At 61.2% G+C, this 12,744-nt stretch overlaps 1 protein-coding gene across 7 annotated transcripts in view; it reads right to left on the bottom strand.

Moving 5' to 3' along the window:
* The window catches only part of DIS3L2 (DIS3 like 3'-5' exoribonuclease 2), a 346,332-nt gene that overhangs the window by 1,287 nt on the left and 332,301 nt on the right, over positions 1-12,744 (bottom strand). For all 7 annotated transcript variants that reach the window (XM_073877261.1, XM_025889524.2, XM_025889509.2 and 4 more), the window contains 5 exons: positions 5,705-5,888; positions 5,020-5,106; positions 2,040-2,187; positions 1,483-1,613; positions 1,206-1,310 (listed from right to left, as the gene is read on the bottom strand). In XM_073877261.1, coding sequence (XP_073733362.1) covers positions 1,206-1,310; positions 1,483-1,613; positions 2,040-2,187; positions 5,020-5,106; positions 5,705-5,888 — 655 coding nt within the window. The remainder of the gene's footprint in view (positions 1-1,205; positions 1,311-1,482; positions 1,614-2,039; positions 2,188-5,019; positions 5,107-5,704; positions 5,889-12,744) is intronic.

The raw sequence follows: 12,744 nt of genomic DNA on the forward strand, positions 1-12,744 counted from the left end.
TCCCTCCCTCTGAAAGAGCCCAGCAGCAGGCTGTCGACCTCTGATTAGGGACCACCCCACCCTTGCCTCTGGCCTCTGGGCAGCTTCCGTTGAGGCCGTACCTGAGGGTGACTTGAGTGCTGAGCAGCAGGGGCTCATCAGGGACTGTCTACTTAAGGCCTGAGGTGGACAGGGCGCCTAAGGCTAGAGGGGCGTCGACCCCTGCAGGCACAGGCTGAGGGCCGGCTTGTCTGCAGACCTAGACCTGTCTGATGACAGACACCTGAACTTTTGTCCTGCTCAGTGAACTTCAGGACCGGAGCCCTGACAGATCGCAGCGGGACTCCATTCTGTCTCTTCTGCTTTACTGTATTAACTCCATGCTTATTCCACTCTGTGTGCGGGGCTCTGCCTTCCCCCAAGGGTTCTGGATGTCAGGAAATTCAAAGCCAGGGTCAGGGGCCAGGGAGTGACCTGCTAACTGCAAGGTCAGCTGAAATAGGTCCCTCAGATGACGTCAGCACAGGCACCAAATACCCTCGGAAAGAACCTCGACTGAATAGCCACACAGGGCAGGACCCAAGGCAAGGACTGGTCTCTTCCTTCTCTTCAGGGGACACAGCTTCCAGACTGGCCATGGACCACTCTCTCTGCTCTTTCCTTCCTTCACATTCCCATTAAGAAATCCCCCAAGGCTTGCAAGCTCTGCCATCCTGCACTGGTGAGGGAGGGGCCCATTCTCTCGAGCCTGGCTCTTGGCCTGGATCCCTCATCCCAGGCAGGTGCAGTGGGGTGTCCCGGCATGGCCCATCCAGGTGGGCTTGGTGCTGGGTGGCAGAGGGAAGCCAGGTCAGGGACGGCACGCCCTCTGCCACCACATGGCCAACGTCACCACCATGGCTTGTATTCTTCTGGGCAGGTGAGGACAGCAAGGACCCCAGCCTGTGCTCCCATCCTCCATGCTTGTGTGTCTATCAAGGGCTGTTCCTGGGACAGGCCCCCCCCGCCTCTGATGCCAGGCAAATATGGAGGGGACCCCGGCAGAGGCTGGGGGGGACATGCAGGTGAAAACAGACAGTGTAGTGGACACGGCCCGGTGTGTCTGTGGGTGGGGGAGGGCTTTGCACAGAAGCCACGAGGTCCCGGCACTCACGTCATAGCAGATGCCCTTCAGCACCCCTGCCCAGAGGTCCCTAACCTGGCCCCAGGGGCCCGTGGGTACTCACATTACAGTAGACACGCTTCTGTACCCCGTAGCGCAGCACCAGCACGTCGAAGGCTTGGTTCAGGACGCCTAGCACCATGGCTTCTGACTCCAGGGGGCCGCTTTCCTGCAGGGCAGGGCTCCAGCCAAGGCTTGGCCACGGGACGTGGCATCACCCCCAGGGCCCACCCCAGCTGCCGGAGGCCCCTGAGCTCCCTGACAGCTCCCTGTGAGCCGGTGCCCAGGAGGGGAAATGGGGTGGAGGAGGGGGAGAGGGGGCACTGGGCCGGTGGCCTCACCTTAACCAGGATGGCAAAGAAGAGGCCGGTGCTGAGCTCCTGGACGCGCTTGGAGGCCATGCGGCGGTCATTGCAGTGGTCGGCCTGCTTTTGCAGGGCCTCGGACTCCAAGTCGGGCAGTTCCCCGTAGCCTGGGAAGAGGGTGGGTGCGGGGCTGCTGGCAGGGTGCTGTGCATATGCCGGCCACGGCTGGGGACAGGCGGCACGGTGCTCCCTGCCCAGGTAACGTGGGGCCTGGGCGGCCCATGCTGAGCTAAGGTCTCTCTGCTGCCCAGCTCCGAGGGTTGGGGGGCGGGGGCAGCCACGGTTAGGGCCCTTGGCTTTTGTATAGGACTTTTAGTGAGCTCTACTGCAGCTGACCCCTAGCATGCTCACGGCAGGGTGGGGGTGGGGTGGGGAGCGTCTCCGGGCCCAGGCACACCTGCTGCTCGGCTGACTACCCCTCGGGGCCTCTACGGCCATGCAGTGTGGCCTCTGGCCGCTAGGTACCCACTCTGGGCCTGGGCAGCCCTTAGGTGGGCACAGGCCTGCATGACCCCCTGGGCTGTGCCTCTTACCAAGCGCGGCGGCCAGGAGGCGGTGCACCAGGACGTCGGCGAAGCGGCGGATGGGAGAGGTGAAGTGGGTGTACAGCGGCACGTTGAGGGCGTAGTGCCGGAACTGCGTCTGGTCCTGCAGCACCCCCGAGCAGAAGTACAGGGCCATCTGGGGGGGGGATGGGGGCAGGGTCTTAGAGCCAGGCCGGGCCAGGCCAGGCCACGGCTGGGTTTGCTCTGCCAGGCTGTGATACTTGGAGGCTCGGGATGGGCTGTTTTGGAGTGGACTGACCCACCAGGTCGCAGGCGGCTGACCGCGGGCCTGAGGAGGCCAGGGGCCATTCTCTGTAAGGGGGCCCAGGGGCTGCTATGGGGCTGCGCCCAGCCACGGAGCATCCATGCCCTTCTCCCGCTGAAGACAAATGTGGGCCTTGCCTTGGGTTGTGCAGACCCCTCGTGGTGGCAGCACCGAGAACAGGCCAGAGAGCACCGCAAGGGGCCCACCCCGCCTCTGTGGGCACAGGCGGTGCAGGGAAACCTCCAGATGCTGGAGGGTCTCCTCCCTCAGAGCCCTTTGGGGCTGGCCCCCTGAGCCCTCGGGGAGGGCGGACCACGGGCCGAAGTCTGAGGGCAGCTGGGGAGGAGCTTGGCCTGCTGCTGTCGTTTTAGGGGCAGGGAGTGGTTCTGGTCTGCTCCACAGGACGGGAGGAGGGGAGGCGGCCTGTGGCCGGCTGCACAAGGGGCTGCGGACATGCTGTGGAGGCACAAGCGGAAGCCGGGGCGGCCACAGGGCTCCGTGAGGACGCGGAGTCCGCCGCCGCCGCCACCTGGCCAGAACGGCCCGTAGGAGAGAAGGCGCGGGACGCCTGGTACCCGTCTACAGGGATATGGGCAAGTGGGCGCCTGGCTCCTTCCTCTGTGGCCCAGGCCTAGTCTTTGGTGGAGACTGACCTCACGCCCTCCAGCCCTGATCCCGATCCCGTGGAAGGCCATGCTGGCACCCTTGCACCTCCGGGCCCCCCTGCTGGCAACCCCACGCCAGCCAAGGGAGGGAGAGGCTCACCAGCCGCCAGCCTCAGCCCTTGTTCCTGACAAGCCGTCCTGGCACCAAGACTCAGAGGTCTGGGGTACATGAAGAGAGGCCGAGTTTCTCCAGGCCATGGTGGTTCTGCTGGGTGGGTGGCTTGGCCACAGTCCCTGCAGCTGCCTGCCCCGTGGCCCCCGAGCTCTCGGGGCTGGGACTCAGGCACGCGGCGAGGAGCAAGTGAACAGGTTCCTCACTGAGGGCCAAAGTCACACCCTTGGGTGTTCACTCGCTCGCTCCCCTTGCTGCCCGTGCGCTTGGCCAAGTGGACAGCCGGCTCTGGTTACTGTGTGTGTCGGGCCAGGAATCAGGGTGCAGCCGGGGATGACCTGCTCAGCTCCCCAAGGCCGCCTCCCAGCTCCTGCTGTGGCCTGGGTTATGTCCAGGGCAAGTCACCGGGGGACGTGGGGGCAGCCTCCATGCCGAGCCACGTTTGGGCGTTGTTCTCAGTGGTGGTGGCCCAGTTCCCCACATGAGCTGGGGTGAGGAGCACAGAGGCCCTGGTCCCCTTCCTGGCTGGGAAGGTGTCTCTGGGTAGGGTGGGATGAGGGGGGGAACTGTGGCTTTTCCGGGACAGGAAAGTCCCAAGTGTCCTGTTTCAGCGGCTTCCTTAGGACGTTTGTGCTCATTGCTGCCGATGCTGCCTGGCCCCCTGTCCCCATCCTAGTTCTCAGGGGCACCACAGACACTCCTAACCCCCCCCCCCGCCATCAGCTCCCCATACAAAGGCCAGCCCTGAAGGTCACTCACTGGCAAGCAAGGCCAGAAGTCACTCTTTTTCAGGCTCTGGGTGACTCAGGAGAGGAGAGCTCCTTTCCACAGAGCTCCAGGGCTAGTTTGACCTCGGAGGTGGACAGTTCCAGACACTTCCAGAGGCGGGGGGGGGGGGGCAGGGAATGGGAGCCCAACTGGCCCTGCCTGGAGCAGTCAACAGGCAGTTGCTGAGACCCAGGGGCAACCGTGTCTCAGAGTAACTAGCGGGCAGAGTGACATCAAGTCCCTTGGCCACAGGCACACCTGCCCCTCTGTGTGGCGTGCTTTAAAGGTGCTTGGTGGTGGCAGACGCTTGTGCCCAGGGACAGGGTAAAGACAGCCAGACCCAAAAGGGCCCCGATGGCTCCATTCCTGGCAGAAAATATGAGTGTCAGGAAATAAACTGGCCGGGGCTAGCTGAGGTGACCCGGTTCTTGTGAACAGATTGAATCTGCAGAGTGACTGAGCCCCTGAAAAATGGTCTGTCACTGCCCCCTGGCCAGAATGGGGCCCAGAGTTGGCCCCATTAGTAGCTGCAGATCCTGCTGACCTGACAGGCCAGTGGGGTGGCTCCTTCCCAAGATGCTTGCGCCTGCAGGGGCTGAAGCTCAGCCTCGGAGGGCTGAGACGTGCTGCTAGGAGCAAGTTCATTGTCTACCTCCCAGGCTGCTTGCCCGTCACACCGCCTGTGACACAGGCCCAACCGCCTAAGTCCTCTCCTACCAACTAGCAAGAGGGAAACTTCTCTGCCTGGGGTCCACAAGGCATGGTGAGGGCTGATGACTTCCCCTCTGGGCAGGCTGCTATGGGAGACAATCTCCTCCCTCCAGGGTGCCCATCCAACTGAGTTGCTAACTAGCCCCCATTCCTTCCCTGAGCTGGTCTGGTCTGCGGGGCCTGGGCACTGAAGGCTTGGTGTGTGCCTGGGATGACTCCCGGCCTTCAGCTAGGAAGCAGAGCCCCAGAGGCCATGCAGGGGGTAGCGGGGCTCAAACTGGGCCCTTTAACGGCCCCACAGAAACCATCCTTGAGCAGGTAAGGCAGCCAAGTCTATGTAGGACTGTGTAGGAGGCAGATCGGGCTCAGGAGCTCAGGGCTCACTTGTCCTAGGTAATGCAATCTCCTGGGAGAAGGGGGAGGTTGGGGAACCAGGTCCCTCCTTACCTGCATGGGCCGGGAGCACATGTTGGTGAGCACTTCTTTCCGGGCCAGTGAGTACTGGTCATCTCCAAATGTTTTGGTCAGACTTTCCTACAAGCAAACCGTGTGATAGGCAGTCAACCTGGGGCAGGCTCTGGGGCCCCAGTCACCCTCTGACCATCTGACACCTGGCTCTGGGGAGGAAGGGTATGCTGAGGGGCTCGACCCTGCTCAGAAGGCCATGGTGGAGTGCGGAGGCCAGCAGCCCCCAGCCCGTGTCCCACACTGGGCCGTGGCTCTGATGTCAGCCCTTCCATGTCTTGTTGGCTGGACAGAGAGACTGGTTTCCAGCTGTCTGACCTAAGGCACCTCTCTGCCTACCCAGGCTTAAAAAGCCCAGATGGGAACAGCCTCCCTTCTGGGGGATCAGAGCTCAGGCCTGCGCCCCACAAGGCTTAGTTCCAGGAAGGGAGCACTTGACACCACTTACCATTAAAACATTCTCGGGCTTCCAATCATCTCAGCCCCCTACTGAAAGTTTCTGGGCCCAGCCCAGCCCTGGCTGCAGGATCCCTGCCCACAGAGGAGTGTAGAGTGGCTTCCCTCGGCCTGGTCCTGGTGGGGAGCATGACCCACGGCCAGGGCCTCTGTGACTAGGAGGGCTCCTCTCCCCAGGGCCTCCCCCTTCCTCTGCACTCCCAGCACTCACATTGAGGGCCCCGGCAGAGCTGAAGTCCATGGGCAGCCCCATCTGTTCGCAGAATTCCACGAGGTCATTGAGCATCTTGGTCTGGGGTGGGGGGTGCCGGCGCAGCAGGGCATGCTCAGGGAAGGTGCGGTGCGTCTTGTGGGCCACTGCCATGTTGGCCAGGAGCATAAACTCCTCCACGAGCCTGCAGTGGGGCGGGGGGAGAGGGGGGCGGATCCAGCAGGGGTCAGGGCTGCCGCTGCCTGTTCTTTCCCAGGCTACCTGCAGGCTGGCTCTCTCGTGCCCTTCGGTCTCAGCCTAGAGACTCCCTCCTGCCACCCAATCTCATCCCCCTTGCTCATGCCCCTCTTTGCGCCAACTCCTTGGTAGCCTGTGCACCACCTCCCCATTGTCCTGGGCGGGGGATGGCATCTGTCTCCTCTGCTGTGGCCCCTGTGCTTGGCACCCCAGCGCCCTGCCCGACAAAGAGAAGGTGTTCAATAAAGCTGTCTGCTGAATGACTCGCCTCCCAGGACATCAAGGGGCATCCCCAGCTCTAAGAAAACAAGATGCCCAGGCCTGCCAAGAGAACTCGGAGCACTTCCTGGGGGTGCGTAGAAGGTGGTCAGCAGACCCAGGGCTCCCTTCTCTTCCAGAGGAGAGGAGGGTTTCTGAGGATGAACAGGAGGGTCACAGAGAGCAAGAGGAATCACACATCCTGGGGTGAGGCAAATGTGCTGTTGAGGTGTTCAAATCTCAGAGAGTTAACCTCTTAGGATTGAACACTTGAGTGTTGCTACCCTCGCGTGTAATTAGAATCAACAAGTATGGACAGATACGGCTCCGAGTGGAGAGACAAACGTACCCCCAGGACCCAGGGAGAGGAGCAGGGCCTGATGGGGGAGGAAAGAAACATGCCAAGACTGAGGAGTCAGGCAAAGTGGGAAGCTGGATTGCACAGCCCTGAGGTCGGCACCCCCACCCCCCAAATCTGGGGCAGGAGGCCATGTGCTGCTTCCCCCGCCCAGGGCTCCGGTGGGAGGATGAGCAGACCACACACAAGCATGAGAGCAGAAGCCCCTGGAAAGGGGGCTTGGGCAACACTGCTGCCATCATGGCCAGGATGCCCTGTATGGGGACAGCCTTGCCCAGTTCAGGGACCACTCTCCCCTGCCTTTATTCTGGACCCCAAGCTGCACATCAAGCCTGTGCTTCTTGCAACGGAGCCAGAAGGGGTCAGGGAGTGGGCTCCCATAGCCCTGCCAACAAGCAGCCAGAGGCCTGAGACAAACTGCCTCTCCCTGGAGGTGCGGGTGGTGTTTTAGGGTTAGCCTCATCACCACGCCAAGCTCTCGGAAAGAAAAGCAGCCTGTGATGGGGGTGGGGGCGACGGACAAGCACGAGCCGACAGAGCCCCTCCTCCCCCCAGACTGGGCCTGCCATGGCAGAAGTGTGGCTCTGGTCTGCCAAGCTGTCTCGAGAGCACATCTGTCTCTCCCAGAAGCCCTCTCTATGAGGAAGAAGGGCTGCAGGAATGGCCCTCTGGCGGCGGCACCATCGGAGGGACCGGGGCCAGGTCTGGGCTTTAGGAGAAGGAGCCCCTCCTCTGTGGGGCTGACTTCGGGCTGGCCTGCTGTGGGGCGTAGGACGGCAGCGTCAGGCCTCCGCTGGCCCCTGTACCATGAAGGAAACCCTAGGTGTGGAAGGAGGAGTTTCTTTGTCCCCTACTGTGTGCTCACAGCCACTGCAGTGACCGTTCTGCCTTCCTCTGCCCCCCAACCTGTCCTCGTGCACAACCCTTCCTGCTGAGAAGCCTCGGAGTTCAGGCACTGGAATCCGGCCACCGTCTCCTAAGTGGAGGTCTGAATCCTGGCTCCGTGTTCTTGCTGTAGGAACGGGCACAACTCTGGGACCTCTTGTGACCCCCTCTTTCTCTCAAATGTAGAGTAGGGGTAGCAGCAGCTGCTCTGTAGGGCGGTCGTGGAAACCAATGTGAATATCACAGATTACAAGGGCACCCTGGAGGATGCCCACTGGCCATGCCCTGTGAGTTTCATCTCTGCCATCGACGCCCCCCCCCCCTTACCTGCCTTCCCCTCGCCTTCCCTGAAGGCCCAGGCTGAAGGCTGTCTCCATCACCCCCCTGGGTCCTCACTGCCAATGAACCACCTGGCGGCAAGAGCCAGGCTGTTCTGCGGTCACCTGTGTCGCAGTTTAGCACTGTTGGACTCTTCATACTTGGTTTTCCTCTTTAGATCTTGTCAACCCAAGAGGAGTCTCAGTCCCTGCTCAATAAATGTCTGATTTGATTTGCTGTCTGTTCTTGGTCAGATACCAGAGTCCATCAACAGCTGAACGCTTCAGATGCACGCCTTCGTTCATCTGTCTGTTCACTCCACGAACATTACTGTGTGCCAGGCGGTTCTAGACCTGTCTGCCCATGCAGTCTGAGAATCCTTGTGGGCAGGGCGCCCATGGTCAGTTCCTTGGAGCCCCCGCAGTCTCCAGCTCAGCGGCAAGCTTGGGCGAAGAAGAAACACCTATACAGCCTGAGGACGGACCCTGGCCTGTGTTTTGCTGGTGTGGCCAGCAGGGGGCAGCATGACCCCATAGCAGGGTTGTGGTCAGGCGGCTGGGGAGGGAGTGCTGGGCTGGCCCGAGCAGCCGGCGGGGCTGTGGCATTCTAGCCTGTCCCCATGGGTCAAAGGAACCGAATGTGTGGGGGTGCCTCCCCGGCTGGAGCCGCACTCCCGCTCCCAGTTCCTGCAGGGGCTCTCCCGCCCGCATCTCTCAGGTTCTCAAGTAAGGATGGAACAGGAAGAAAGGGATGGGGGGGGGGGGCTGATGCCCAGAGCCCCAGGCAGTGACAACGGACGACGGTCAAGCTGCTTCTCCATTACTTGGAGCCCCCTGGACCCCAGTACACTCCCACGAGTGCCTGAAGCGGGTGGGAGAACAGCCAGTGTGCTCCTATAACCTTGAGAAGTCCGGCGAAGCTTGAGATGCAGAGGCTGACCTTGGACAGGTCCCTCGTGCCTCCCCGGGGGGGCTCCATTTCTCCCGGAGTGTCTCAGCCCCTCCCTCAGGACAGGGGGGCAGGACGTGAGAGGGGAGCCTGCGGCATTCTCTCCAGGAGAGTTTGCTGATATCAAGCATCCATCCCAGAAAACCGTCAATGTCACCAAACTGGGAGGTGGCGGAGCAATAAGGACGACTCCCTGGGTGTTGCCACGGCTCATTAGTGTTCTAGGATAGCTGCGGGGACCATTTCCCCACAACCTGTCCTTAAAATCCAGCAGGGGGAGGCGGGGGAGAGGGAGGGTTAGAGAGAACACACAAGCTGTGAGTGGGAGGAAGCAGGAGCAGGGCCTGGAGCACTGTGGCCCTTCAGTCCTGGGGTGGCTGGGAGGGGGCACGGCGCAGTTGGAGGAAGGTCCCCAGTCAAGTGCGGGAACAGGAAGGCCAAGGAAATGCCAAGTGGCCAGCAGCCAGATTCCCTGAGTTCAGGATTCACTGTCAAAAGCAGGGCCAGGCACCATGGAGGGCGAACTGGGCTAGGCGGCAGTGGGGGTGGGGCAGGTGGATGTCTCCGCTCTCCTCTGAGGCCAGCGAAGGCCCCCTTCCCCGGGTTCAACAGGTTCCCCCCCCCCCAGGGGTCAGTTCCATGGAAAGGCCAGCAGGGGGCCCCCCAGCATCTTTCTTCCACAGGACCTGGGACGTGGCAGGAGCAGCTTAGAACCCAGGAACTTCTGGGCAGGAAAGAGCCTTAGTTTAGAAACTGCAGTCCTGTGGCCCAAGGTCCAGGGGGCTCTGGGCTCCCATTCAGTGTTCTTCTCTTCAGCCAAAGGGGCTGAAGGCTTGCCCTCTGCGGGAAGGCAGGGCGATCAGAAGAGGAGCCTCAACAGTCGGCTTATTCACCTTCACCCTGATCTTCCCCTGTTGGGGGCCCAGCAGCCAGACCTCAGGTGATGCCCCAAGCTGTTCTGGGTGGCTAGGATGCACCCCTGAGAGCAAACGCCACACACCAGAGTCCGGGACTTGGGGATGGAGGACCCTGCTCCCGGATCTGGGTACCTGCCCCGGTCATAACCCATCTCCTTCTCCTGCTATAGCATGGCACAGGAATGAGGTCACTTGGCCCCACTCGGAGGGCGGAGGGGAGGCTGCAAGTCAGCAACTGCCTGACAACTGCTCTAAATGGGGGCTCAAGGAATGGCCACCAGCCAGGATCACCTTCCAGAACAGCAAGCCAAGCCCTTGGAGGTGGGGCCTCGGTCCCAGTCCTGACATCTGCTGAGCATGTGGAGCCCAGTGCCACTGGGGGCCCACAACTCTGGAGGTCTTGGGGGTGGAGGGGGGTGCCTGTGACAGCCAGCTGGGGGCCGTGCCAGGATGCAAGCTCGTCAGCACTCATCCTCAGCATCCCACCTACCTGTGCTCTGGGCTTCCAGGTGCTGGGGGTGGGGTGACAGGGGCGGGGGAGGGGCAGGTGAGAGGCTTCTCACCCCAGGAGGAGCTGAGCAAGCCTAGAGCTGTCAGAGTCCCTCACCCGCTAGGGCAGGCGGCAGGTAAAGGCCATCATGACCACCCTACTCACAAGTACACACAAGCTCACACGGCAAAGGCGACGCTGGTCCAGAATGGTGTTTCCCAAAGCGTGTTAATGTTACTTAGAGAAGAAAGTATGAATATATATGAAACGCTAGGGGGGATGATGTCATTTGATGTTTTATGACAGGACATTCCTTTGCCTTTAGGAGGCTAACGTGCACCAGGACTACAAGAAGCTACGGGATGTGGCATTTGCTGCTCGCTGACAACAGGACTTGGGTCACAGCTGCAATGACGAGGTCTGGGGGAACACGCTCTACCTGGCAGGGGTCAGGCAGTGGCCACATGAGCAATGGGCTAAAATCGCTGCCCTTTCAGAGGAAGGCTGCCCATTCTTGACCATTGGAGGAACGGGACTGAATGCTCTTCCGCTGGTCTGGGAGGCTGTGGCTCTGTTTTGTTAATGAGGGGCCTGGGGGTGTCTGTGGCCAAGAAGCCCCTGGGGCGGGACCAGGGGAGGGTGGTGTCCCAGGGTCAGGCTCCTGCTTCTCGCCTCTCCTCCTGCCTCCCACCACCCGTCTTGCTTCCCTCCGTGCTCCACGCCCACAGGCCGGGCCATGGGGAGAGGAGAGGCTGGTGGTCAGCAGCTCAGCAGTGGGCCTGCAAATTCCAGCTCTGCCACTCACTCACCAGCTGTGTGATTTCAGATAAAATTTTCAACCTCTCTGAATCTCAAATGATTTACCTGAAAAATGGAGGTGCAATATACAAATGCTTGGCCTTCATGAACGACACTATTGTTACGCCTACTGCGAACTCTTATTACGCCTACTGCCCCAACCCCAGGATTTGGGTGGAACACACAGAGAGATTCCCAGAGGCCCCCGCTGCCCTCCCGCCCCAATGCCACCGCCTCGCTCAGGCCTCCAGCTCTGACCAGCTGGCCTCCCTACTTCCAGTCTTCCCCTGCTGTTTACTTTTTTACACCCAAAGCGGCGCATTCTTTCTTGAGGGCAAACCGGGTCACGTCCCTCTCCTGCCTGAAGCCCTTCAGCGACTACCACCATCCTTGGGACAGTCCGCCTCCTTGGTAAAATGAGGTTTGCCAGGCTTCCTGGCATGTGCCCGGGACCACCTCTCCCTTCTCCCCATCCCCGACTCCTCACCATCTAGCCAGCCTGACTTCTTGCGGCTCTCCCCTGCTGTGTCTCCTGGTACTACTGCTCTCTTGGCCGATCTGCCGCCCCCCTCCTCCTCTCTTCTTCCTCTGGGAAGGCAGTGTAGGACCCTACGTGCTTCCTGGGCATCCCCTCCCAGCATTTCGCTCACGCTGCCGTGATTGCCCCTGATCATCGCTGTATCTCCCCTCCGCATCCCAGTGCTGTCTGCCCTGGTCCCACATGAGGCTCGTGGATGCCCCAAGTTGGCACGGTGCAGACGCCCCATAAGTCTGTACAGATTCCCAGGATGGGCACATTCCGGAGTTGGGAGGGCTGGGTCTCTGCCACCGTGCCCTGTTCTTAGGCACCCAGCCCTCACGCATCTACGTCTGAGCCCTAACACTCACTGCCAGGAGTCGTTGACAGCTTCAAGCTCTGCCTAAGAAAAGAACTTGGCTGGGTCCATTCCCAAACAAGATGCCGGAGAAGCAGAAGCCCTTCTGGCTTTCCCCACCCCTGGTCTGAGGAGCAGCACGCTCCATGTACGAGACCGCGGCGTGGTTATTTACTGACAACCCAGAGGAGTAAGCTTCCCCAGCTAGGGCCATTCATTGGTCTCTTTGTTCTCTTACTCATGCTCACATCTTTTTGGAGCTGCTGCTGCGGCCGAATTCTGCCCTGTGTGCAGCGAGAGAGGGAGGGACACTCACGAAGTGCCAGGTGACAGACGTCACGCTAGGAGCAGTCTGGACGGGAAGCCCCTAGAAGTCTCCCACAGCCCTGGGAGGGCTTTCTATCCCTTTCTGTGCGAGGGGAACTTATAGGGCCAAAAGGAAAGGGGTTTGGCTCCGAGTCCCACAGCCGGTTGGCAAACAGTCCCGGGTGACCTCGAGGCCCCGCTGCCCCCAGCAAGCCTTGTAGGCAGATGGATTCCAGGAGGTGGCAAGGAGGGCAATACTTCACACGAAAGGGGTGAGTGAATAAAGGTGTGGAGGCAAAACAAACTGAGAAAACCCCAGGAACCGAGGGCCGAGGGAGGAGGGCTGCGCTGCGGGGGACGCGGGCAGGGCTGGGGTGCCAGCCTCTGGCGCCGGCACTTCTCTGGGGAGCGGGGAAGGCTGCCAGCCCGGGGAGGGGCATAAAGAACATGGTGAAGGGGTGCGCAGGGCCGAGGCCGGGTGCAGCTTGGATGAAAGCTGGGGAGACCGATGGCATGTGAGCCTCAGCCCAAGGCAGCCAGAAAGGGAAGGTCATGCCAGAGTCTGAGATACACGCGAGGTGAGGCTCTGGGAGTGGGCAAGACTGTCCCCGGGCCCAGGGGGCAAGAGGGAAGGAGCATGGCAGCTGGCG

The sequence above is a fragment of the Callorhinus ursinus genome, unplaced genomic scaffold, assembly GCF_003265705.2.
Source record: "Callorhinus ursinus isolate GAN/ISIS: 27379988/994484 unplaced genomic scaffold, GSC_fseal_2.0 scaffold2, whole genome shotgun sequence".
NCBI classification, from domain to species: Eukaryota; Metazoa; Chordata; class Mammalia; order Carnivora; family Otariidae; genus Callorhinus; species Callorhinus ursinus.